General features: G+C 40.7%; 2 protein-coding genes across 2 annotated transcripts in view; one reads left to right on the top strand and one right to left on the bottom strand.

Moving 5' to 3' along the window:
- LOC129202401 (translation initiation factor IF-2-like) lies at nucleotides 1-24462 on the bottom strand. The gene is made up of 4 exons (XM_054815056.1): nucleotides 24299-24462; nucleotides 23724-23985; nucleotides 16239-16281; nucleotides 1-827 (listed from the first exon to the last, which is right to left on the bottom strand). The coding sequence occupies exons 1-4, from the start codon at nucleotides 24460-24462 to the stop codon at nucleotides 703-705; spliced, it is 594 nt and encodes a 197-aa protein (XP_054671031.1). The 3' UTR covers nucleotides 1-702.
- Nucleotides 24463-24515: 53 nt separating this feature from the next.
- The window catches only part of AHR (aryl hydrocarbon receptor), a 65097-nt gene continuing 61719 nt past the window's right edge, over nucleotides 24516-27893 (top strand). Inside the window, exon 1 of the mRNA XM_054815747.1 lies at nucleotides 24516-24604. Coding sequence (XP_054671722.1) covers nucleotides 24549-24604 — 56 coding nt within the window. The 5' untranslated portion in view covers nucleotides 24516-24548. The remainder of the gene's footprint in view (nucleotides 24605-27893) is intronic.

Here is a 27893-nt window from a genome sequence, read left to right as displayed (position 1 = left end):
TCCAGGTTGTAGATGTATACATTACTCTTGTTGCAGGACAGACTATTTCTATCACTTAAAATTATATGATCAAAATTATTATTCCATAAAGCATAAGTATTTCTATTACACAGAAAAAAGGCTCCTTACAATACCAATAAACACTTGTTCAACTGGAAATCCAGCTTTAAGTCCTGGGAGCAGAGATTTTTTTCTTATTCGGTTGCAGTTTATTGGGCTGTAATGGGAACTGTCTAACATGTTACAACATGAGTATCCATTGACAGGAGCTACCTATTGCTGGTGTCATCTCCCAAGCTTCCAAATAGAGTTCGTATGTCTAGACCAGAAATCCATGTTTTTGTATCCCTATGCTTCTCTACCCACTTTCTAAACTGAGGACAACTCCCAGAAAGAGTAGAAGATGCCCAGCCTTTCTGGTACGTGCTCCATGATGTCTACCAAGGCCTCGCCTCAATACTTGATGGCTTGGGCAATTCTCTTATATAAGAAATGCAACTTTGTTCTCACCAAATTGGAGGCCCACCTTGTATTTCCAATCTCAAAGCAACCCAGGCCTGCACCAGCATCCTGAGTGAGAAGTGCACGACTCCCTGCAGTTTGCCTAGAAGTGCACCCATGCCACCTGGAGAGAGACAGAAACAGCTGTTCCTCGCTCTGTACGTACATAGAAATGAATCGTTTCCTTTGCATCCAGTAGAATTAGTACCACAGTTCAACATTATCTTCCTGGAGAAGCTGTGTTTGCACTACAGAGCAGTGGAGGCTGATGGGCTTCCCGGAATCCCTCTGTGGCCGAGACAACGCTGTCATTGTGTATCGGAACACTGGAATTACACAAAGTTTTGGTGTGAGAATTTTCACATTAAAAAAGCCCTAATGTTTTGTGATGGACAGGCAAACTTTTGAGGATTTTGAAATTCAGGCTACCTTATTTGATTCCCCCTATATTTGTATATTTACAGGAATTTCAAAATGTTTGTATTTAATGCAAATATGGGTAATTAAATTATTAATACACTGTTGTCTAGCAATTTTTATGGGAAGAATTTTAAAAAGACGAAACTGGTGGCTTTTTTTTTTTTTTTGGTCACAGTATTTGATATCATCAGCTGCTCCAACAGCTGGGCTCATATATCCTGGCCGCTTCTTTAAAACATGTGAAAATGTATTCCCACAGCTAAGTAGTTAATGTAACAGATGTCTTTTCTCCTTCTAGACCGATTTTTTTTCTTTGGCTGCTTCCTACTACTGAAAAGCAGAAATATGTATTATGTTTGGTAAGCAGCATGGTATTCAAAGACTGATGCATTCAGCTATGATCCTAAGAAAGATTATTTCGTCATTGGTTACAGCTTTTCCCAGGGGTGTTGTGCCATGATTTTTTTCTAACTATTTCTCTTTGGATTTCTTTCTTTTTTACAGTTTGAAGTGGAGATCACTTTTGCACAGTTTGCAGGATTATCATATATGTTTTCTTGATAATAGCCAGCACTAAAAGAACACTTTTGGTTTGAGATACTTGAAGAAAGCAGTCACGGAGTGAAGTGGGTGTTCCCCTGTCCTCTGACATTTTAATAAGCAGAGCTAAACTTTACAATCACATATGCCTGTTACCTCAATGGGATTGCTCTTGCATGGAAATGATCAGATGCTCTTAAGAGGGAGCCTCCCTTGGATAGGGATCTGACATTCTGATCAGCAGAACGTATGCTGTCTCTATATGCAACTGTGACCTCATTCAAAGCCCTTTATGGAACTTATGGCATTGGTGACATTTTAAGAAGTCGTTTCCTTGATTGTCTCTCATTTTTATACATGACTGCTAACAGTCTGGTTATTCAATTTTAAAAGTTGTTTTTTTGTTTGTTTTTTTTTTTTTTTTTAAAGACATGGGGGAAGTGGTAGAGGAAAATGATTCATTTAGTTGCTTTGTGTGGGTGTGTGAGCCTATGGATTTAAAAAGCCACAGGAGTACAGAAAGATATAGTGGGAGGAGAAATTGCACTGAAGATTTTGTCAGGTTCAGAAGCAATGGGTGTAGTTGCAGCCCTACATTTCTCTATTTGGCTGTATCAGTGAGAACTTGGTATTAGAATAAAAACATGATTTTTCAGAGTAAGCTTTAAAGCATTACTAGGCTGCTTTGGTCTGAAATATACCCAGGCAAAAGCACACTGTGCAATGGCAGGGGTTGTATAAAAGGGAAAGGTGTGGGAGGGTGTCAGCCACCCTTTTGGAGACATTTTAGAGCCTACCAAGAATGCCCAACTGAAATGCCAACACCAAACCAAAAATGCTTTGCTGCAGTATAGCAGACCTCAGCGTCAACATGGCAGCACTGAATGCAAATCTGCCTTAAAAGACCAATGTGTTCTGCTCACTACACATCCACTGAAGTATAAAGTTTTAACTAACAATTAATAACCACCATGACCCACCCCCACCCTCCATCCTGAACACTGTCAGCACATGGTTTTTTAAACATAGCTTTAAAGAAGGAAATTTCAGAGACAAATGCTGCTCTTTCTTGCCAAGTCTGGCTGAATTGGGAGTAATGGGAGCTCTTCCCGATGCCTGGCTCTGTCAAGAGATGAGGGAAGAATTCCCTCAATACTGAGGTAGGCTTCTGGCTTACGAAGTGAGTGGAACTGAACTTCTCCCTCTCGAAGCCAATGAAGTCCCCAGCAGAGGGAGCTTGCCTGGCTGTTAGGGGAGATAAACCAGGTTTCTGGACTAAGAAACATCTCACAAACATCAACTAAGGGTAGTTTCTTCTATCTGTGAGGTGTAAACGGCCTCTTAACTTTCACCAGGCACCACAGCGGCTTTTGGCACAAGCTAAATCTGATAACTTGGAAGTATTAAAAAGCTCTGCTCTCCGAATCCTTTGACCTGTCTCTTACACTGCAATGCCCCAAGGCAAAATTCATTAATTCTCTGCCACTAGTAAATGTTTACATTTCAAAGGTAGCTTGGAGGGCCTTCAACCTGTACAGAACCTGTGGATTTGGACAATGGCTGAAGAAGACTGTCTCCCCACACCTGCCTTTTGTTTTGATTGTTATGTTTCTTCTGTGAAGCCACCGACTTGTAGTCTGACAAAATAGAAATATCACCTTCTCTTTTTGTCGGATAGGTGGACTTCTGAGATGAACGTTAACACCTACTCAGTACAAACATGCAGGAGAATGTTAATGTGCTAATGTTCAGTGCCTGCTGATAAATGTAGTAGACCTTTCCATGAGAAGCTGACCAGACAAAGAAAACAAGAACAATCATTTGGTTAAAAGGTTAAAGCCAAAATCAGAGGCTAAGCTGAAGAAAGAACTGGAAGGCAAGAGGGTAGAGAACTTGCTAAAGGCCAAAGGAGCCTTGCAGACTCATTTGGTAGGCCATAGTTACATATGCATCAATCACCCTGTACAGTGTGGTGGGGGAAGAAAACCAAAACCAATGTGGCCACAGGATTTAAAAAAGGGAATCATGGACCTAGTCTGGTGCCCCGGGTCAAAGGTTCTCTAACAGAAATTTAGAAGCTCACAATTAATAGCAGGTCAGGCTCTGTAAATATTCAGGGCCTGCAATTAGGCAAAATACAAGGTCATGTTTTCAATTTACAAGTTGTTCCTTGCAGTCTGGCATTGCTGATGATACTTAAGTAATGGTTCTTAGGATAATTTACTCATCATGCTCAGATTTGGCTCAAAACTTCTTTTATATTTGTATACATTTAGAGTCGCCCATGTCTAGAGTTTGTTAATTACAGCTTTTGAATGTGTTCTCCTCAGCATTGCAGAGATCCTTTTATTTAAAATAACAGTAGGAACATAATAAACAAAGAGAGGAAAATAATCAAACACAACTGTCTTTAAGCTGATCCACATCATGTTATATTGGATACCCCATCAAAATAAAAAACACTTAGAAAAGAGTGATTCTTTTATGGCAGTAAAAACCAAATACGTTCAACTTCTTATTGGAAAGATTAATCAAATTGCATCGTGTTGCTGCCTTAATCCCATTAGGGCTTAAAGAACATTAGTTTATTCGCAGACTTCTTTCATCTTACACTAGACAAAGCCCTATATTAAATCATTATTCAGAGTCCCTTTAATATTGTAGATCCCAATTCCATGTTTCTCACTTGCACTGCAAATGGATCATTTTAAGATCTGACAGGTTAATATTCATATTTCTAGTAAATTAAAAACAACTTTTTTTTCTACTTGTCATATGATTAATAATGTTTTAATAATCTCAGTTTTTGTCTTTCCTGAGAGAGTTGTGGTTTTAGCTTATCCGCACACTAAGGCTTTGGAAAATGATACTTAGTTCTGTTCAGTCATATTCCTAGCAATGCCTCTGTTGTGGTTCACCCTTTTCCCAGGAGACTTATATTTTAGCTTTTCCATATTGTTATCAACACAGAATTTTTTCTCAGTCCCCAGAAGGCTTGGTTTTAAGCCACTTGTTTCCAGTTTGTTTCAAATCTTTGCCCACAATATCATTCCGTGCCATAAAGAGCAGCTATTCACCAGATGCATAAAGTGCTTTTCAGTTGGCTCCTTTCCTCAAAATTACTGATTTCAATGCCAAACTAATTTCTAATTTTTGTACTTCATAGCTGCTGATTGTGCTGTTTCCTCAGGGCAGTTGTTACTGGAAACAGTCCCAGATGTTAGTGACTACTGTCACATAACTTTAGAAAAAGTCTCGATGCATTCTCTTTCTCATGTGTTTTTCCTGGAACTGCTCAGGATAAGCGACCGAGCCTCAGTAGCAGTAAGTAACTGTAGAACCCAGAATTTGCTGCAGAGCTGAAGTGTCACTTTCATAATCTGTGAGCACTACGTTTCAACAGCTGCTTTTACATCCTAAATAACATTCTTTTAGCATTTTTTTCCCAGATATTAATTAAACATATATGACGATATAGGTATATTCCATGTGAATGAATTTTGCTTGCCTAGCCTATTAGGCCTCTTGGCATTTTTTTCTCAGAAGATGAAAACATGCAGAAAAGTACAGCATAGTTGCAAAGTTACTCCATAGCTGAGGTGTCTTACAGCTGACAGTTTGAGGACTATCCCAAGTTTTACGAATTATAGATCTGAAATTTATGATGATAGGACTGCTTAGTGTAGACTGCTACACACAAGTGAGTCTAGAAGACAAACTCTATGGTTCAGGAAAAGATATCAGGAGTGTTACGCTGCATTTGTATATACCTATTACAATACTGTCTTCCATTACATGATCATGTGCTATCTTATTCCATAGCACTCTATGTTTATTCTGACCTCTCAAGAATTACATAAGAAGGAAGATTTAAGGTTCCTTATACTACTGTAAATCCCAGAACATTTACTTTCTTGCTCTAAAGTAAGCTAAATTTTACTATATTTTTTGTATGTAATAAAGGTAGATATGACAGAGGTATCTTTGGTAGTTTACAAAACTACATTCCAGCAGCATGTTAATACTGCTTATCTATTTTCTAGGATTCATCTTCTCCCTCATTCTTCTTTAGGCCTATCAAAAGCCTCTTTTTCTAACTCATACCCTACAGCAGATGTTTTGCTCATCCCTTTCTCAAAGAAAGAAGAGAACATAAAAGCAACTGCTCGCCAGGGACACAATCTGATCCCTTTAAGGGCTTACTTTAAGCCTCCCATCCAAAGGATTTTGTGGGAAAGCACCTGAGTGGAATGAACACTACTGATTTGCAGGGAGCTGCTTTCTCTGGAGAAGTGATGATTACAGCAAGATGCTGGGGACCCTGCCATCCCTCCCACTGTTCCAGTCACAGGAATAACAGAGAAGCACATAATAAAGGCCAGAATACTGTATTTGACAATATTTACACAGTGAAAAGCACACACAGAAGCCCCATAGGTGATTCACATACACACCTGTGTTGGGTAAATCATTGAATAATCCCTAAAATAAGGATCAAGGTACAGGTTGTCAAAACAACTATTGTTCATTTTCCTTTCTGCATTTCAATTCATTTTACAAGAGATACTCTTCCTGTATCAAATATATTTTAGAGTATCTCAGATATCATATTTTTTTATCTGTTACTACGTCTGTCTGGTGACTATACCATACATTAGCATAGGGTTGGCTTCTCTAATCTACAATCAGCCTTTCCTGTTTCTGACTGCTATGATGAAATAAAGTTCCTTTAGTTTATATGTTGGCTATTCTGCTTCAGAGCCTAGCTTCCTAAATGCTAGTGGGATGGTTACAGCTGTCCAGTCTTCTCACTGCCAGCCCTGCGAGATTACATCCAATCGTTTTGGACATAGACGAGGAGAAAGAGAATTCAGCTTCCTCTTTGTATTGTTTCTTAGCAAAAGACAGAGTGCTTTTGAGTGGTGGATGAAGAAATAATGTTGCCTGTTTTGCACATTCCCTGGCATGACAGACAAGTTAGAATGACACGCTAATCAAGACATTGCATCTGCTGGAGAAACTCCTGAGAGTCTTCCGAAATCCATCCCTGTTTAGGAATGTATAGGTCCAAATGTGGGTGTTGGGGATTGTAAATTATTTTTTATATTTTCCCAAAGGTAAATGAACATATGATCAGGATTCCTGAGCAGAGGCGCTGTCCTCATTCAGAGCCTCAGAAGGGTCTTCTGTGAAGCAAAAAGGTTAATGTTTTAGATTTTCAAAACTATAATAAAGATCATTAAACACAGATAGGCCTTAGCCATCAGTTTTTGTTTTGCATGCCAGCTTCTTTGGAGAGAGTGTTTAGGTTAGGGTCAGCAGACATACAGGGATTTTCACATCTGGATTTGAATGTGTGCAGGTCCTGAGAGTCTTTGAATAGCAGGTTTGGATCTCAGTTTTACATCTTTTCCCATCTTTCTAAAGAGTTTTTCATATTCCTGCACCGAACAAAAAAAGTCCTTCTTGAACCACTTAAGCTATAATTGAAATCTTTTCAAAGTCAGGAAAAGAATATGACTATAATTTCAAAGTGTATTGCTCACTTTTTGTTTTGTACATACCAGCTCCAGATAACTTGTTGAATTTCTTGTGAAACTAGTGGAATGCAACATCTTTGTTATTGTTGTTACCATTTTTATAATGTTAAAGGAAAAAAGGAAGTAAACCTGAACTGAGTGGACTTGTCAGCACTGCCAGTGTGTTTCTGTGTGGATTCTGAGTGAACAAAGACAAAGAAATTCTGAGAATAAAGAAGTCTGACAAAGTCTGTGAAACACTTTACCCCACTATTCTTCCTCTTTTTTTTTTTTTTTTTTATCTTTGCTTGGTTTCCCTTGTTTTGGTAAAAATAAAGTGAGCAAATGTACCAAGTTGAATGAAGGAATGACTTTATAGTCACACTCTTTTTTTTTTTTTTTAATTTTTCCACTCTCCCTTGCTAAGTAAAGCAGTTAAGAGAACCGAAGTCTTACAACAATTAGCAGCATTTGGCATCAATTTGACATTACAGTCTCTTTAGATGAAATACAGAAATATTATGATGAATACTGAAGTCAGACAGGCAAAATTTTCCCTTTGAAGAAGAGGTAATTCCCCAGCATGGTGGAAGCCTTTGCTTCTTTTGCTTTAATCCTCAAGAGAGCTGACACCCTTATGCATGACATTACCCTTAGACCCTCACGTTGGCCTTGGGACTATATTCTGTTTCATGCCCTCATTCAATATCGTCCCAACTGTCTAATGCAAAGAGGGATCCATCGCTCTGTCTGGAACAACATTTAAGCTCAGTATTTCCCCTGTGTGTTAGATCTAGCGCCCAGTTGATATAAAGGCAGTAAAAGGAGAGACAACTGGTGTTTTGTTTAGAGATGGGAAGTGGTTGAACTTGGTCACACCACGTAGTCAACTCAAAATTCTGCATAGGTTTCTTTTCTTGTGAACTGTGAGACTCCAGAAGTTTTCTCCAAGACAGGAGGCAGTATGAGACAAATGTGTTTTTCAAATGTCAGTTCAGCAGGTTGCATAACCATGAAAACCATACAAGCGAGTTTCACTTTTCTGCAGAATAATTCACAAACACACACACAAAACTGTACAATTATATCATGACACAAAATCCTGAAATATTCAGGTCTGTTCACAACTCTGGTATTTTCTATTGTAAAAGACAAAGAAAGCAGTTATGACTTTAAAAAAAAAAAAAAAGTAAATACTGCAGAAGGTGCACTGGAATACAAAATATACCTTTATGTCTAATAATCCAAAGTACTATGGCTACCTAGTATAGGCAGCAAATTTTGTTATTAATATTTGAAATAGTCCTACTGGAACTACCTTTTATAGTCGGAGACAAGATGGGACTCTCAATTTAAGGAAATTTAAGAAAAACTTTCAGGAAAAGAAATCCAGATTCAAAAGATATTGTGAATGTATCTTAATAATAGTAGCTATACTCCAAAATAATAAAAAAAAGGCTAATTTAACCATGCAGTATCAATGCAAATACTGATCCTTATGGTTAAACAAGGTTTTAAAAATATGTTTATACATATAAGATATTTCTATCTTTAAATAAAAAGCTGGCTGCTTTTTCACAGGAGATTTGTCAATATACTCAGAAGTCACCTTGGGTATATTTAAAAAAAAAAAAAAAAGACTTACTGGTACTTTTTGTATACTGCATACCAGCTACAGACATAGCCTTCAGCATTATGATCAAAAGTATCCTTGCGCTGTCTTCCCTCCCGTCTGCCCCCTGGAAAGCATTATTGCTGAGAAATTTTCACAGGTGGGAAGAGAGTAAGGAACTGTTTGAAGGGTTTTATTTTCAAGTCATTGATAACTTATTTTAATTAAAATCTTTCTGAAACTGCATCTGAGCATTTAGTGTGTGTAGAGTGCAGGACACATTATGCTGTGGAGTCTTGCAAAAAGGGAAAAAAAAATCACTCATGCTGTGTAAATATATTTTTAGTGCTTGGAAAGTTCTCTTGCACAGATAGTTTTGTGTCATACCCTGTGCTGACACCGTTGAAATCTTGCTTGAAGTAGTTTATAGCTTTGTCTAAACTGGAGTATTTGCACATGATTGTTTATTCGATGACGAATTACTCTTCACATGTAAGGACTCTGTACAGTTGTTAGGTTTAGCACTGCTATATAAAGCATTAAGCTTATTACGCCCAAAAGAATTAAATTATGCTGAGGCAGTTTGATTACTTGTGTCCAAAGGAAGACACAATTGTAATGAGCTAAAAGCTTGAAGTGAATATTACTAACATCATAATTTAAAAAAAAAATATTTGCTTAACTATTTTCATTAAATATATTTTCCCTTTTGTTTAGTCCATTTGCTGTTCTTGTAAAAATGTCATTTGACTTCCAGGTGATTCAAGGTGTGAAAGCTTTTCAACCTTCTTTCAGTGTTTATACACACTACACATAATATTGTGTTCACAATCTGTATCAGCAGTTCTGGATTTGTTGGATTTCTTTCAAAAAGTTAAATTATAGGCATCTTAATATAAATTTTCTTGAAATATCCAGGTCTGTGTATGAATTGTGATATGAAAATTAAACAGCATCTACTCATTTCAGTTTGGCAAACTTAGACCAGTCATGAATGGAAGCTGGTTGATATTTCATTAACATTATTTTTTGTTGAAGCAAATGGAAAACCTAAGTGCCTCCTGGTGGTCTGCTGAACGCTGAAGAAGAGGGAAAACTACTGAAGCAGTGAGGCAACACACTGGGCAAATCAAGAGATTCCTGCAGAAGCAGGTTACTCAAAATCAGCATCTTGCCTTCCGAAACATGTAGCGATGCAGTGATGGCAAGTGATGTCTCATGGGCAGCCTTCACAGCACAGCTATTTTCTGTGAAATATAATTTGATAAGCATTTTCATCTCAGCACAATTTAGCACATCTATTCCTTCGTAAGTTTTAATTCCTCTTAAGAGGAATGATCCTATCAACATAAAGGGGTCATAAGGATTGCTGCATGATCAGATTAACCTCTCTTCTACTTCATTGCCTCTGAGCTTTAGATCAGTTCTGCTTGATTTTGGAAACAGTTTGTGTGCTGTTTCCAGGCTACTCTTTCCATTTTATTGTTGTGATATTATATTTATTTATTACTATCTATTACTTTAATCATATTAATTATATTAGTTATATTCCTACCATATAGCCTGATTCTATGAGGATTACATATCAGCACTATATTTTAGGATTTTCCTGTCTCTTTACTTTTGTAACTTTTTTGTAAGTAGCTAGTTCTACCACACCTATAACATAGATTTATGCTGATATTAATAACAATCTCTTTCTTTCTTCACAGACTGAGATGAACAAGCACCTGTTAATAATAGGGCTGTTTGCAGTATTTATGCTGAAATCTCAGAGCCGTCAGAACTTCACCTTAAGACTAAAGCTGTATGGATTTATGAACTTTAGCTCACTCCTATAGAGGTTTTTAAATGCTTGCTACCGTGGTTGATAGGATAGATGTGGATTTCATATTGTGATTACCCCGTGAAGTTCCTTACAACAACCCCTTTCAACAACGCTTTCTCACTGTCTCTGTTGAGCTTGAAACACCTGATTCCTGGAGTTCCTATTGGGACAACTGAGAGAGGAGGCTGACTTTTTTCCCTCCAAGGTGAAAATATGGAATGAAAGCAAACAGGCATGACTTGTGTTTTGCCTAGTCAGGGTTTCTGCAGTACGTTTATGGTTCAGGAACTATTTATTAGTTATTCAAATTAATGTTGTTATTATTATCCATACACTTGCTTGTGGCATAACCACTTAAGTGCAATGATTCCTTAAAAGCAACACTTCCCTGGGAACTCCTCTCCTGCTTTGCATTGTTTTCCACCCAGTAACAACAGCTTTTTTTTGGAGCAATTTGGCACCTGGGCACCAATATGTTGCTACTGAGTTTTGTTGTTGCATTTGGTATTAACTGCATTGTGTGTTACGTTATTTGTATTTGTAATATGGCATGTTAAGGAATGTAAGGTATTCTGTATTTGTTAGATTTCAAGTAGGATGTTCAGTTTAATTCTGACTTTTTAAGACTCAGCTTCTCAGGATGATTCAAATCTATTTATTAATTGCTATGCAGACTGTAAACTGATGCCTATTTATTTCAGCATGATAGCTTCAAATGGAATACGTAACACATGGAATTGCATCTGACATTACTTTAGACACCTTTAACATTCATTCTTGAAGAATACAGTTTAATTTCAATAAGAAAGCAATAAAAGAGGATATTTCTGCTCCTGTTTTTTTTGCTTGTTTTGCTCTTGTTGCTTGTTTTCCCCATGCCTTCAAAATAACCAAAGCTGTGTGTGGTGGTGCAGTGCACAGCTGCAAAAGAAACAAAACACATTCTGATGAAGGGTGATGGGAGTACTTTCAATGACTAATGTGTTTAGCTTTGTCTTGTTGCCTGCCTGTTCAACAGCTAAGAGTTAGATAGAAGGCAGCAATAAAGGAAGAGTTAAAAAATTGAGAATGAAAGGTGAAATAATGGTACTGGTACAACCTCCCCATATCTCTTCAAAGCTATAGAGAAAAATGGTTGTACATTGGGTATGTTGGGGTAAGAACACTTGGGAGGAATACAACAGAGATAAGTCAGTAATCCTCAGATCAGGGGAAACCAGAAAGCTCAAGAATCCTTCAAATAGGACGAAGTTTGTAAAGAAAGGAGAAGCTATCAAAAATGTGTCACTGATATCTATTCAAAACAATAAGCTGATTTTTTGTTTGTTTTCTTTTCAATGGTGGGATTTGCTCACAAAGAGGATTTATTTATGTATTACTTTTCCTAAAGGCTTTTTACCTTGCAAAAAGTAATATAAATGACTCTGTTTCTAAAGCCCTCTGTCAGCGCAAACATGCCATGACAAGTTCCCCCAAGGAAAGTCCTGTAGGGTCCAAATCCCAGTTGAAATTCCTGAGTGAGCCATGCTGAAATGTTTGAGACTGTTACCTGATTGCTGGTCTGAGTGAATGGATTGCAGAATCTTGACTTGAAAGGTACAAAAGCCTGAGGATCTGTACATCTGGCAGTACAGGTGGCTGCTCATCAAACCAAAGAGCACCACTGGGTTGGTTTTTTTTCTGAATCCTCTCACTCCTTAGAAAAGTATGATGAAATTGCAAAAGTACTCATCATTGGTTAGCTTCTGCTAACTTTATATTCAGTAATATCTCTTCCTGGATTGCATTTACACTATGGAGCTGGGGTAGTCTGTAGTTGATCCTGCAGTTCAGCTACCCTGACGCATAGTGCACACTGGCTTCCCTTCCTATTGGTGTTTCTTCTTCCAGTGGAAGCTGGAGTATACGACGTAAGGGAAGAGGAAGAGACAAAAAGATATTCAATTGTGGCTCACCTCATCCCACTGTAGCATGCAGGCAGCACCTGTACCCAGGCTCAGGGACTAACAGCACCTGCAGTTTGGATGAACCATTAATTTCAACAGAAATTAAACAGTGTAGATGGAGAGTGATGCTTCTTCTCTTAAATCGGAGTGATTTCTGGGAATAAGATAGGTTGGATATTAAATAACTCACATGGAAGCCATAGTTTTCCAGAAATGAATATGTGTTTTCTTCCTGTACCACCATTACAATAGTTTCAGTTACAAGAGAAGACAGGAATAGTGTCACCAGCTTGCTGTCCTGATTATTTTCTTAAACAACAAGTTTGAAAAGGAATGCTTTGTTTCCATCTGTGTGCCTCTATACATCTGTTAAACTGAAGAGATTGAAGGGATTGGGAAATACTACCAGATGAAACACTGTGACTTCTGTGATTTTATAGATGGAAATGACCTACCTGCTCAAAAATTATCTTTTATTTCATAAAGAAGACACAGGTAAGTTAGAATATGGAATACTGTTCAAAGCTTATTATGTAAGTTATGTCAAGAATTTCTGAAAATAAGGAGTATCTGCTGTTTGGATACATGCAAATATATTACCACTGTGAAACAGGGTCAATTAAATGAGCACAGTATATCAAATATTACCAATATTGGCTGTTCTTACACCATGTGAATACAAAGAAACTCTGTTATATGCCTAGTGCTAATAATAGTAACTCAACAGCAAAAAGGATATCATATTCCTTCCTCTCCCTCCCCCGCGACACATTGTGACTTAAACCAGAATCATTTGTTCATTTGTAGAAAATTCTGCTGTAAGTCTGCATATAGCTTGATGTTTCAAATTATTGTTTCTCTGCCTGTATGTTAGGCATATATAAATATTTGTAGCATAGTTAGGTGCATATATATGTGTATCTCATGCAGTTTGCACTCCTTATGGACTGCAGTTTTAATAAACTTGGAGAGGACCACAGTAGGATATTCTAGCCACCACAAGCCTAAGCTATCTACAACATCATCATCAAGTTTAATGTCATTAATCATGTCTGTGTGAAATTACATTACTGTAGCAACTATTCAGCTGCTAACAGGTAGACTGTACATAGATGCCGAAGGAACAAACTCAGCAAAGTCAAAGTATCAATAACCATAGCAGGAACAGAATGGCACAAACATAGCTGGAATTCTTGTACTTAATGTTATTTTCATCTAATAAATGCAGTTCAGGTGACCTGCAGCCATGATTTTAAGGTAACCATATTTTCAACCTTCAGGAACTGTGGCATTTTAGGCCGAAAATTCTAAACAGGCAGTTTTCTTTATTCTGCTCTGTCTACAATAGAAGAAATTGAGATGAAGGGCAAAAAACCCCACAGACCTGTGTTTCTTCCATCTGTGTAGCTACAAAGGGAAGGAAAACAAGGGGAAAACACACACAAGGTAACTACCAGGTTCTGCCCTGATCAAGATAACTGCCTTATTGTGTCCATTATAAATGTTGTCATGACTTCAGTTCAAACTTTGGCCTTAAACAATGGAGACCATGAAATACGTATTTGCTACATATTGAGAATGTTATGGGAATGACCTAAATATTTTATACAAGGGTAGCAATGTATCTTGAACAAACATTACCTAGCCATAACATTCTGAAGCATGGGCTGCTGAAACAATTGTGGCTGGGGAGAGGTTTCTACAGGAAGACTAATATCCCAAAGTAAATTTGTTTTCAGGTCTCCATTTTTAGAAAGGCTTTCTTTTTTCAGTTTACTGTAGAAGGACTGCATGGCAGGGGAAGTGGAGGTTTCCCTGTGTATGCCGTTCCTTGAGGGCTTCACTGAGGAAGAATTACTGTAAATTCATAAGATGCTCTGTGGAGGCAAAAAGCCACCAGAAGACTTTACGGGAACAAACTGAAGATTAGTCCCATATCTTTCCCTTTCTTTGTCCATCTTTTGGAATGGTTGATTCTAGAACAGTGGCGTAAAAGGCAACATCTACCTAGGAAATTAAGTAGACCCTAGATGTTGGCAAGGACCCAGATACTGCAGGTCAGACATATATATGCTGTTAAATTTTGAGAATTCCTCACACGGCTCTTTGCCACTGTAACTGCGGCCATTAAGGTCTTAATGTAACAACATATAGATCACTAGATCCTACAGTGACTTTCCTAAATGAATTATTAGAAAATAATCACTTCCATGGTTCTAAGAGCTAATAGTGAAACTCTGATTTTCTCTTTTATTTCTTATTTTCAGATTTTTTTTTTAATGTCTTCTTTTTGGTCATCTCAGGAAAAAGTTTCTCCTTAGCCATTGTCAGCTTTCTCTTCAATAACCACCTCTTTTAAATATTGTCTTATTTTTCTTTCTAGATTTCCTTGTCTGCTGTGCTTATTCTCTTTTCTCCAGTTTTATCTTTCTGTTCAATTCTGTCCATTTCTAAGAATGTACTGTATGAATCCCACTTTCACAGAGTAAGACTTTAAAAGGTCTGTGATTCCAAATACTAATGACAAGATATTTTTTGTTATTAAACATCTCAAGGTTGTGTAGAGATGGTTAATTACTTTTAGCAGATAATGAATGCATATATTGCACCGACAGCAAAATTCTGTTCTCTTATTACCTAGCATGCGCAAGATTATTTGCCAGATTTTCTGATCTGATGAAATTAGGGAACTGGATGAATCACAGCCTCAATGCACTGCATATTGTTATTACTATTTACATTTTTAGTAGGGAGAGTAGGAATATTTATCAGAAAACAGAAAAAGGAAATGTAACAGAGTTGTTGCATTTCATTCAATAAGAAAACTTCAATAACTGAAGTAACCTTCAGGTGTAACTCCTGATTCCTTGAAGGTCAAGGTAGCAAAAAGATCAGAAATTATTTCTTCCATCTTAAAATAAATCACACCAGTCTTGGGCCATTATGCAGACCAGAGGCCACCTTAAGCCAAGCCTGAAGGTCAGCTGAAAGGTTTAGATAGACCAACCTGCAGCTGTTTGTTTCTTTCTTAACATGGATGAGACCACCTCACCCAATTTCTGTGCTCATTGTTTGGTTTCTTTTCAAATCCCATTCTACTTCAAAATATTGTCATGTGTTCCTTGATAGGATTAACAAGTACTTTTGAAAGACTGTCTATCATGCTGCCCATTACCCTCAATTTTGTAACCGGAAAGACCCCAGATCCAGACTTAACAAGTGCGGAGTCAGGGAATCTTTATAAGACAATCCTGGATGAAAAATTTGTGGTTGCTGGAGTCTTGCTGCCTCTCGGATATCTCTTTTAGTAAGCCTTCCTTACGAAAGAAGCTGCAAACTGGCTCCAGATATATGCCCCCAGAAATAAAACAGCAATATTTTATACCTCTGAAATGAGCAACTTTTAATCTCTAGCAGACAGACTAGATAGCAGCTCCATTGGCTGTTTAGGCAAAACGATAAACTTCTAAGGCTTTGTGGTATCTTGGTGATGCAATCTATTGTAGCTATAGGGACACAGTAAGAATATTTGTGTGAAACACTGAAGAAACAGTTCCGAACACTATTGTGCTGAGGTCACTGGAATTGCTAATAGCACTGACAACCATAAAAACTATCACTGTGCAGGTTTTGAAGCTGTTTTTCCTAATGTTTTCTAGAAGGTTAAAGACTAATACACTAAAAATAATCACTTCTTTTTAAAAGATTATTATGAGGTTTTTATTACAAAGAATGCCTATGATAGCTTTGTTCCTACTTTAATGTTGTATTTATTAGAGACATTACAAAGTTACATATACAATACAGAACACAAATTGTAAATAAGACAACTTATTTTAGAAGACACAGAATGGAAAAAAAGCTTTTCTTACCAAACACATAGTTTTCTAATTCAGCATCTTCAATGACATTAGTCTAAACAGAAAAATATTTAAAGAACATTGTGAACTGCAAAAGAACACTCTAGACATTGGTCTGGTTTTGTACATCCAACTACACAAACATTTAAGAGACAGCTTCTGCATAGCTGGGATTGTTAAAAATCTCACTTTTCAGACAGCACATGAGGGTCTATGTTGAAGCTGATGCTACGTAGCTAGTAACAAAAATTAACAGGTAAGTCACTATAATTTAGGAGCTAAAGATTTCTCTTGCATACAAGGTGCGCTGATTAGAAGGTATTCAGAGGACTCATTACTAGCAAGTGTTAACTATTACAAGTTACTCTGTGTGCCAGACCGAATTCAGAGAACCAAAGATAATGGGACTATAAAGATGATATGTAGCAAGCAATAGTTGTGGCTTGCTTAGGGATACATGTAAACACAGTCTAGTTAGGACATTTATCAGGATAAATGTGGAAAAAAAAAAAAAGGATAGAGCAAACAATACATCAACCAGCCTGTGGGCAGTTTTCAGTACATGCATGTTCTTCTGTAATGCTGAGAAGAAAAAACATGCCATGATGACTAGTTGTAGAATAAAACTGCTCAAGCGTTTCCCATAGCAAAGATACCCGCTCCTCTTACCCTTTCTCCAATGTTATTTTTTGCTCTATGTAATGTGGTAGCTCTCTGAATTCGTGCTGGTTTTAATTCCCCAGAGACAGTTGTTTCCCTACATTCCTGCCCTAACTGACTCACTGTCCTCTCTCCTCTCTTCACTTCCTCAGGTGTCTCAGTCACAGCTGAAATCAAAGAAAATATACCATAGGAACAGTGGAAAGTTGTAGCCACTCTGGACGGAAAAAGATGTTACAGGTCTAAATTACAAAACCTACAAAAAATACAATTGCTCATTGAGAAACAGTGTCTAGGAGTAAGCCCTGGACAGGTTTACCTGGGGACGCTGCAGTCTCCTTGTGACAGAAGGCTGTAAATGATGGGTAGGGCAATTAGCTGTCAGGCGTGACACAGGTACAGCTCACTATGCTTTTGAGAACTATGGACTCAATGAATGACTGTATTTTGTATTCCATCAATGAAAATAGTTTGAATGGAACTAACTCATACCACATTTTTGTTCTCAGGAAGACTATTTCCTGAGAAGGTATTAAAATCACTGCTTTTAGGCTTTCTTGTTTGTTTGTTCTTGTTCTTGTTAATTATTAGTTATGCAGTACATTCATGGAAATCTCTCTGCGTGATTATGCAGATTTCGTATTGGTTTTAGCCTTGGCCTTTGGCATTCAGACATCTGTGTATCTATTTGCTATTTTTTCATATTCTTCTCTATGTATACCTACAAGATTTGATAGGAAGTCCCATTAAAAAGAGAGAGAATACAATTGCCAGTAATGCAATACCCGTAGCTTGTCTTTGTCACAGGAAGGTTTTATAAAGCTAAATTAAAATTCAAGACAACCAGCTATATTTATTAAAATTAGCTCAGGTTTGTTGGTACAGAAATTAAGTTCTGGCATGGCAACTGCATTGTCACTTCTAATTTAGATAATTTTTTTTACTCATTAGTCTTACTTTGTGTATACCCTTTCCTCTTAATGAGAGCAGAAAGAGAATTTGCAGCCTACTGAGTTAGCCATCATAATTGTAAGCTTGTTTCAGGCCCTCTCAAACCACAGGTTTTGCTAATATTATAAGCCAATTTAGTGACAAACCCCTGTTAATAAGTATAGTTCAGTAGTGTTTTTAAAGCAGAAGTAAAATGATCAGCTCTTTATGTATCTACTCTGTGTATAACAGCACAGAAGGTCTTGGTGCAGCAAGATCATATGTTGGTGCAGCTGGATCATATGTTGCCCACATTTGCTGATTGTCATGGTGATTTAGTGTTGTGACCAAAACTTTCCTGCTTCTGCATACCAATAACTGTAGGCTATTTGTTTCATTTATGGCCAAAAGCATTGGAAATATACTCCAAGGTTATATCTGTACTAGTAAATTTAATGAGTGCCATGGAACTTCCTGGACATTAAAACTCAATCATTGGTAATTTTAAATGGTTAGAATGGTTCTTTACACAGTTTTGGCATGTTCCCACATCATTCCCAGGGGCAGTTCAGGGGTTAGCACAGGCCAGTGGCCATTTGCAGTTTGCATGTAGCCACCTTAGTTTTGTAAACTAAGAAAATATGATATATGGATGTGATTTGTTGTGTGTCAGAGAGCCTCAGTGGCAGGGAAGGATTCTGGGAACAGAAAGTATTTGTTGATCCAATAGTTTGACTGTTAGAAACATTGTACAATGTATGCAGATACAGCATTTTTCTTTAAATGGCTTTGTAGTTGCAGACATAACTCTTTGTACATTGACATAACAAACATAAACTTACTCCTTCAACAAGGAAGGAGTGGCAGTCAGTCATACGGGTGTCTAACTGCTGGTGTCTTGGTTGAGAGGCTCTACCAGGTCCTCCTGACTTGCACTTGGGAAGGGATGACTTGTTACCACTGATTACTTTATGGCTCTCAGTACTTGATTAGGAGTGGATTACGCTGGATTAAAATAATGAGTGGTTCTTTACTTTTCAGGACAAAAACATGAAGCTCATTGGGAATGATAATGTAAAGACTATTTTAGCCATACAATACAATTTACTTTTAATGTCTGTGGGGGAAGTGGGTTGCTGAATGTTTTAGGCAGGCAAGGTTAATTAAGTTGCTTGCTCTATCTGTATAGCTCTTTAGAATTTTTTGGTTTAGATTAAAAAAAGAGAGTTCTTTTCTACTGAGAGGCAGTTTCTGTATAAACGTGTTCTCTTATGCTCATTTCTGTATATGAGAGAAAACCTGAGAATAGTAAGCAATGTACTGATTTTTATACTCACTCTATAATATTGTCCCTTTATTCCTGTAGTTACAGATGAAACATGCTTTTCATTTTACATATCATAGAATCTGAGCAGAATCACGATCCTGCCTCAAAGATGATGCTTATCAATTTCTCAGATTTTCTTAAAGTGGAAAAATCTTGAACACTACCTCTAAACGTGTTTTTTGTCTACTCAGGATTTTTTACCCCTGTCAGAACAATTAAGACTATAGATTTCATTGGATCAGTGCAATTCAATGAATTTAAAATAATTAAAATACCTTTATTAAAAGACTTTTCAGCACTAACCACTATGTGCGGACCATTGTCTAGTTGCCCAAATATTATTTCATCCTTTATATGGCTCTTCAACTTCTGGAAATGCTCCCCAAGTTAAATACTCAACAGAAAACCGGGTGTAATTTTAAACACTGGCAAATAAGAAGCTCCTGCGAGGGTACTGGGAGTGGGGACAGGAGAAGAGAAAAAGAATGTGCTGGTTCTGTCCTATATTGACAAAAATACCAATAGCAGGGGAAAAAAAGTTTCTTGTAAATCTAATTCTCATTAAAACTGTATACAGTTCAACCAGTACCTGCAAATGACACATCTGTAAGAAAAGTCATCATGAAGCAGTGTACTTTTAGTCCCATTACTGAGTTTCTTTTTTCTAGATATAATTATTTCTGTTTAAGTTTTAAAAAGTGGGGCAGAATTTCTCTCAATATTCCTGGTTCCTCACAGTAAAATATTTGTGTGACCTTCCCAGTCACTAAAGAGTCATTATATAGGCTATTCACTGACTTTAATTCAACTTCCCTACATGATCAGTTCCCTGAAATGAGTACAAAGAGATCATCTGAGTGACCATAGATATTCTTTCTCAGCAGAACAAAGGCGCATGGAAAATAATGCCTAAATCAGCAGTAGTTCTGTATATCTGCAAAATTTGAGCTGCGTAAATCACAATTTAAAATCACAATCCTCTTTCATCTTCTCCAGGGAGGCAGAAGAGAAATCACAGATAACCAAACCAGATTTCTTCTATGTTATTTGCACTGGAAACAGCTAGAACAAGTCAGCACGCAGAATTAAGCTGAGGGAAGTAAAATTTTGGCCATAGACAGAAAGAGTAGGATAAAGGCTAGAAATGAGTCAGAGATGACTCTAAGATAACAAGCAGTGTTTATAATTCTTATAAATTCTTCCCAAATGACAAGATTTTTGTTGGTCTAGTGGTGATCCTGTGAAACTCCAGCCCACTCAGGAATTTCTGTCTGTTTAGTAAAAGTCCCCTCTTCCAAACAGGTCCCATCTTGGGAATTGAGTGAGGGGCCAGGAGAAAGAGCTGAAGAGGGAACTGTGCAGGGCAGGAGAAGCAGAAATTGGGCAGAATGGATCTGCGGAGCAAAAGAATATTTCTCATTTTGGACTCAGGGCAGCGGATGTGACTGCTGACAAGCAAGAGGTCTGGAAGCTTCAGAGGATGATAACCACAAATACTGGATACAGAAGAATGTGTTCATTAATATGGCACCTCACACATAGGGATAGGGAAAGGCATGGTTCACTATATGTACAAACACATTTTTCTTAAAAATGTCATAATTAGATGGCATCATGATTCATGACTATAAAGGCAAAAATGCTGGATTTGAGCAATGAAGAGAAAAGTGATTGCTAATGGTTCGAGAGAATTTAGTAAGGGAAGATGTGATCTTTAGTTTAGACCTAGTAAGTCACCTGGGTAGTGGCCTAGAGATAAAATGAGAAGAAACTAACTAGAGCTGCACAATACACTTGCAAGTGATCTGCATAGGAATGAAATCCTTTTAATTGTCCGCATGACATCAGCCACAGTCATCCTTTGCAAGACCAAACATGTTGTTAAACCTGACAAAATGTTAGTTTAAAAAAGAACAACAATAAAGAGAAAAACCCAACAAAAAAATTGCGCTGTAAAGAAGGCTCTAAGATTGCTGGATCATGGCTGTATAGTTTTTGCTTGTTTTACACTTGATATGAGGAAAGATGTCTACTGTACCCAAATTATCAAATAGAAAATACTGAGACAATGGGTTAGGCAAAGAGACAGTAAAAACATCATGTGAGGACAGATTTGCAAAAGCTGCAGGTAATGTGATATAGAAATTTTTAGGTAATTGTCTAAAAGGCTGCAGTGACACATAAAGAAGTTTCTCCATGCATTCTATGATTCTCTGTGCGCTGAACATCTGTAATCTCATATTTATTGTTAAATAGGTGTCTGACCCATAGGAGTGGATTTCCAACAGTGGGCAGTGGCTTGCAGAAGACGTGGTTTCTGCCTAGCAGCATGAGTTTTCCTTACTCTCCATTTCCAACTTACAGAATTGAAGAGTAGCCACAGTACCTCACTGGTGCCATGCCAGTTCCCATCACCCCAGAAGGGAACTGGGAGACAAAGTCCATCATGGGAGGCTAAAGCTTACCTCCTTCTTCATGTAGCCCCCAGATTTGGAGCTGGCAGATGAGACAGCATAAGTATGGGTAGCTCTGACAGTATCTAAGTAGCACAAAAGGTCACGAAACAGTTGAGATCTTGAGGTCCAGTGAAGAATAAGGAGTTGCTAGGGACTTTGTTCAATCTCAGTGAGGAAGTAAAACACAGATTGGAAGCAATTAAATTAAAAAATTAGAAGAAAAAGAGCCTTAAACAATGTCTGTAAGCTTTCAACACAAAGATGAAGAGAAGAATGAAAGCAGAGCAGCAATTTATGTTGTATATGGAGTGATCACAACACACCAGTGAGCAGGGAGAGGCTAGGGGTGGAAAGAGTATCGAAAGCAACTGGGAAGGTGAGGCTGGAAGACACTGAGTGCTTGGGTAGATGGATGGGTTTGGAGTGAAGAAAATGCATTCATTTCCAGTTTCAGCCCTAAGATCGAAAGAAGAAAGGGGCTGGAGAAGAGAAGGAATGAAGACGTGGTGTACAGTATTGCCCACCTTTTTTTCCAGGATGCAGGTAAGATTTTGTGAAGAGAGAAGAGTGTGAACAGGAAAAGGACTGAAGAGAGACAGAAGCCAGCGAATAGTTGAAGTCTTCTGCAAAGGTGTTTGGGCAGGAATGTGGCAGGAATGTGACCGCAAGGCACTGACCTTGATCTTTTACTATATTTTTTTCCAAAATTTTGTTTGTTGAAGACATATTTTTCAAAACATCATTTGATCAATTCACAAGCACACTAGCATCGTTAAGGTTTAGTCAAATTAATTTTATCTGCATAATGTGGCTTCAGTGTACTTTGCATCTGGGATAGCTTCCCAGGCAATTAAACCCAAGCAATTAAGCTGGTAAACAAGCGCGCGTTATGCTGCCTAATCCCAGCTGCGAGCGCCCGAGGAGGAGGAGGCCCGGGCGGTGGGACGCCCCGTCCCGCGGGACGCAGCGGCTGCCGGCGCCGGAGTGCTGCCGTGGCCCCGGGGGAAGCCGCTCTGCTGCGGGGCGGGCACCGCTCCCGGCCCGCCGGTTGGCTGGGGCCGGGCTTTGCACAGTCCCGAGTTTTTACCGTACGGTGACACCTGGGCCACCTCTAAGCACCTCCGTCAGCAGAGCGGAGCAGAAACGCTTGCACAACCGGGGCTTCGAGTAACCAGCGAGGGAAGGTGCGAGCTCCCAAGCCGCTGGTGCAATGCTGACAGCCCGGCCGGCCCCCGCGGACGGGCAGACAGACACCAGCACCACGGACACTGCCTCAGCCTCCCGGCAGCCGGGCACGGGCGGCTGCGGTGGGACCGGACCGCGGCGGCCGGGGCTGAGCCCGCAGCTGCGGTCGCTGTCCGGCGTCTGGGCTCGGCTGTCCCCCAGGGACGCCCATGCGTTTGAAGGAGAGAGGGGCTCTTCCCGGCTCTCGTCTCAGCCGGGACCGTGTACAACTTGTGTTTACACAGGGCGACTCCCAGGCTCCCAAGTTTAGCGTTGAGACAAAATTTATTGCGGTTATTCCGGGGAAGAGCTCTGCTGCTGCTGCTGAAGGAAACGGGAAGAAAATGGGCGGGAGAAGCGGCAGCGGGTCAGAAAGGCACCGAGGCTCTTCGGGGATGGTTTTATTTGCCAGCACCTCTTTTTGCGATGCTGCCCCTTTCCTTTAAAATAAGGGTTTAGCTTAAAATGTCAGTGTAATAAAGCAGGGATTTATCCCCTAACGACATACGAACCACGTCCTCGTCGAGTAAGCCCCGTCGGTGCTTAGCGAGTGGCAGCCGTGCCTTCCTTCCCGTCCCCAGGTGTCCTGCTGTCCTGGTCCTCGGTGGGGGCTGGTGCCTTTCCACCTCTCCCCCGCGGGCACTGCTACCCAGGGCTCCCCCCACCCCTGTGCGGGCGGTCGCGCATTATTTCTGCTGTCTCTGCTAGGCGGTCTGCGGCCGTGACGGTTTCAGCCCAGGAGAGGCGGGAAGCGGGGCAGGTGGCAGGCCTGGGGGTGACAGACACAGGCCCCATCGTGCCACTGAGGCAGTGTCATTTTTCTTTCAAAACTGAACGCTGCGATTATTTTTTTTCCCCCGGTTATTTTTTATTAGGGCTACGCGGGCGCTTGGAGCTCACCTTCCTTCTCACTTGCCGCTGGAGCACCCGCCGCACCCCTCCCCGGCCACCACAGGCTTGGGGGTTTTCTCTCTCTCCGAACCTATCCCCCAGGCCCTCCGTCGCGGTCCCCCCGGGCTGCCGAGCGGGCGCCCCCCGCGGCGCCCCCTCCGCTGCCGCGCCGGTCCTGCTTCTCCTCGCGTGACCTTCCCAACATGGCGGCGCGGCCGCTCCCTCCGCCCCGCCGCCCCGAGGGGCCTCCTCGGCGAGGGGGCGGTGGCGGCTGTCAGCCGGGCGGGGCGGGACCCGGCCGGGAGAGCGCGGCGGCGGCGGGAGGAGCGGACGCGGGGCTGGGCTGGGCCGGGCGGGGCGGGGCGGCGGGGCCCGGCCCGGCGCCGCACTCACTGACAGGCGCTCGGCCAGCAGACGGCGGCCGCGCCGGGGTGCAGAGGCCGCCGCGCACCCTCCCGTCGCTGCAGAGGGAGCCGGCGTCGCCTCGGTGGAGAGACGCGGGGCGAGCGGCGCTGGAAAGCCGCGGCTGCCCCCACACCTGTGCCCTCCGGGGGCGGCGAGTGGGTGTAGCCGCCGCCGATCACCTGGGATCCCCGCCCCGTAGCGCCTCCGCCTCCCGTCCTCGCCCGGCCGGGGAAGGCGCCGCCGCTGCGAGCGAGCGAGCGCGCTCCGAGCGGCCGCGGGCAGCAGGGCCGGGGCCCGCGGGCGAAGCGAGGCGAGGGCTGCGGCGCCGGTGGGGCTCGCCCATTCCCGGCAGCCGGGGCGAGGCGGGCAGGAGGGCGGCGGCCCCCGGCCGGCAGAGCCTGCGGCGCGGGGCGCTGGAGCCGCGGCAGGATGAATCCCAATGTCACCTACGCCAGTCGCAAGCGGCGGAAACCTGTGCAGAAAATGTAAGCGGCCCCCGCGGGGCGGGAGGGGAGAGAGGCGGGCAGGGAGAGACCGGCTTCCCGGCGGCTCGACGTCCTGCCGCGCACCGCGCCGTGGAGGCCCGGCGGGGGTGGCCGGTGGTGCAGGGGTGTCCGGGAGAGGGGGTGCCTAGAGGTGCCGGCCGGATTTTTGTTGGTTTTAGCTTTTTTTTCCTTTTTTTTAAAAAGAAGGGAATGTCGGGGCGCAGAGGGTCGTGGCGGTGGAAGGAGGGAGCGGTGCCGGCTGACCTAGATTGGGAGGCGTCTGAGGTGACGGCTCCCGAGCGGTGGCTGCGCTCGCCCCGCCGGAGCGGGTCCCGCCGGTGGGTGCCGCGCCGGCCCGGACGGGCCCCCCGCCCCGCTCCGCGGCGCGCCCGGCCCGCTCCGCACCGCTGCGCTGCTGGGCGCTCAGGTGTCTCTGCGGGCAGCTTTTCCCGGCTCCGACAATTCCCACCGTTTAGGGCTATTTTTAGCCTATTTGGAAGGGCTGAACTAGCTTTAACCTTCTGATTATTACATTAGATGTTTCTATTTGTCCAGGTCCAAACAAACCCAAGAGCTGCAGACCGGTCGAAAGCGGCAAAAAAAAAAAGTGTGGCCGTATGGTGGCTTTTTGTTTATTGATTTATCTTTTTGAAACTCTGGGAACAGCTTAGTACCTGCGTAATTTCATATCATGCACCTGCTGTAGGTTTGAGTCCTACGCTTTGCGTGCTCTGCTCAAAGACTTGGTCTCGTGAGAGTGATTTTTTTCAGGCTAGAGGAGATGCTTAACTTCAACTTTCAGCTGAAAGTCAAGAGTCATAAAAAGTAGCAAAGCTAAACTACTGAGCTGCAAGAAAAATAAGCTAACCATGATGTAAAGCTCAAAAAATCCCCATCTATTTCTGTGGGGTACTTCTGTAGATGTAAAAAAAAAAACCTGCCAAGACTACAAAAGCGTTAAAGGAGAGAATGACAAATAGTTAATGAAATTCTATTGTGAATGATATGTTTTTAGATTTATAGCAGACAATTGTCTTGGGAGGAGGGGCATTAGCTTGAGTGCTTGTTTCTTTACAGTTGGAGTTGTTAGAATGAATGCGTGTACATAACTAGGTTTTCACCCTACAAATTACCACAGGAAGTCTAAACATGGATTTTTTTTTTTTAATTCCCTTGCTAAAAGATGCTTTCATTATGAAAATAGCAGCATTTGCTGCTTTGACCATTAATTCTCAAACAAAAAGGTACAGGTAGTGAATTAAATTCACGCTCTAGATCCGGATTTTAAGAATAAGTGGAGTTTTGTGAAGAAATAAAAATGTATTGGTGGTATTTGTAGACTATTAGTTGCTAAAGGCAAATAATTCTTAAGTTCTGGTTGTGAAAGGACTGGGCGCTCTTAAGATCGCTTCATCTCTGGCTTACTATTAAATTCTGGTTAGTCTGGATGTGAGAGGATGTGAAACTTTCTCTTTTACGTTATCATATTAGCTGTGTAAGTAAACCTTTTCCATGTATCTCTCCTTTATGTTAAGTTGGCCAAGCTTCTCTGATTAATTGAACTTGAAGCCTTTTTCTTTACTAATGGAAATCATTTATCTATTGAGGGACTTTGCCCTTTAGGACCAAAGGGAGAAGTAAGTGTTTCTTCTTAAAATAAAAGTATTCCTATTAAAATAGTTTGCTCACCCATAAATTGAAGTGGAGGCTGCTTGTTAACCCACCTTTCTTGGATTTCCGGAAGTTATTTTTATGCAAGACAAATTTATCTCGCATGTAATGCTTATGTGTTTCTTTTCTCCTCAAAATGACTGTGCTTTGTAGTTGCTGCTTCTGTCAGACCAGCCTTACAGAACATTGCTAGTGGGTCAGAGGGCTCCGATTTCTCACGTAACTAATTACAGACCATACCTTTAGGCCAAAAAAAGTGAGAGGGTCAATAATATTTCGTAACTGATTGGGGGAGGGAGGGAAGATGTACTTGCTGCTGGTTAATAAAGATTTTAACTTTATGAACAGTTCCTATATTGTGTATTCTTGTCCTATCGTTTGACACTACTGTGATTTTAATCTGTTTTGAGTTGATATTTCCCCCCTCCCCAGTAGAAGTCACAGCTCTTAAAAAAAAAAAAAAAAAAAAACAAAAAAAAAAACAAACCAAAAACCAAGCAAAACCAAAACAACACATTGTTGGGATTACTATCTTTTATAGAAGAGACTGGAGACTGTTTCTGTAGATAGTTCTTCTAAGGTTTTATTTGCCATATATGTAACTCTGAATAGAGGATGATAATTGGTAACCTGTGGCAACAGGCAGCTAGTTTGTAGTAATGGAAGAAAGTATTCGTATAATGCCATAGTTGCCATGGGAAAAAATGAAGTAGAAGAAACACTTCTTGCTTCAGGTGCAAATAACTCATTAAAGCTGTGGTGGTAACTCAAGACCAGATTAAGAGACTTCCCCCCTGCAACTCCCCGTTTTTATTATGTGCCATGAAGGCACTGAATTTGAGAGGGAATCTCGGGCTATTGCCTGACAGTGCCGAGTGTTGAAATGTGCTTGTTTGATTCATAGGGAGTTACAGTATCACAGCTGAAAAAGAAAAGCAATCATGGGGGAACTTAATAGGCAACTGTTCCTGCAGTTCATCTTGTTATCTTGTCATCTGGAGAAAAAAAAAAAAAGCCTGCTAAGCCATGTGCGCTCTAATTGCATGTAATATGCTACAGAAATGACTTTCTTAAAACCTTGGAGCCTTTAGATTTCCTCCCCCTGTAATGCTGGGGCACCGCGAGGCCCCCTGGCGGCAGCGCGTCTGGGGGGTGTCTCACTGCCCGCCGAAACCTGGGGGGGGCTGGCCCCTGCCGCTGCTTTTCTTTTTTGTTTTTCTTTTAAAGTCTTGAATTCCTCTTCTCCAGTGATTAACTGCGCTGCTAAATTTATGTACCAATATTGTAGCAGAAAGGATAACATGCAAGTTTTATGGAAGTGGGATTTACTATAGATAGTTTCTAACATTAGGTGAGGAATATTATATAAATATAGCTCCACCTTGCAGTGTTTATATTTTTCTGCCTACTAGCTCTGATTTGCCTTTTTTCCTTTTTTTCTGGTGTTTGGAAAGTAATTGTTTTGTGTAACTGCATAAATCTTATAGACAAGTAATGGTGTGAGGAGGTCTAAATACTTCATACTATGTAGGTGCAAAAAGCATAATGGCACGTTTCTTTAGCAGGCTAAATAAAAAGTTATGATATGACTTTGTGCTGTGTTAGCTTCAATGTATTT

This window comes from Grus americana, chromosome 2 (genome assembly GCF_028858705.1).
Source record: "Grus americana isolate bGruAme1 chromosome 2, bGruAme1.mat, whole genome shotgun sequence".
NCBI lineage: Eukaryota > Metazoa > Chordata > Aves > Gruiformes > Gruidae > Grus > Grus americana.
This window is presented reverse-complemented; position numbering and strand designations above follow the sequence as displayed.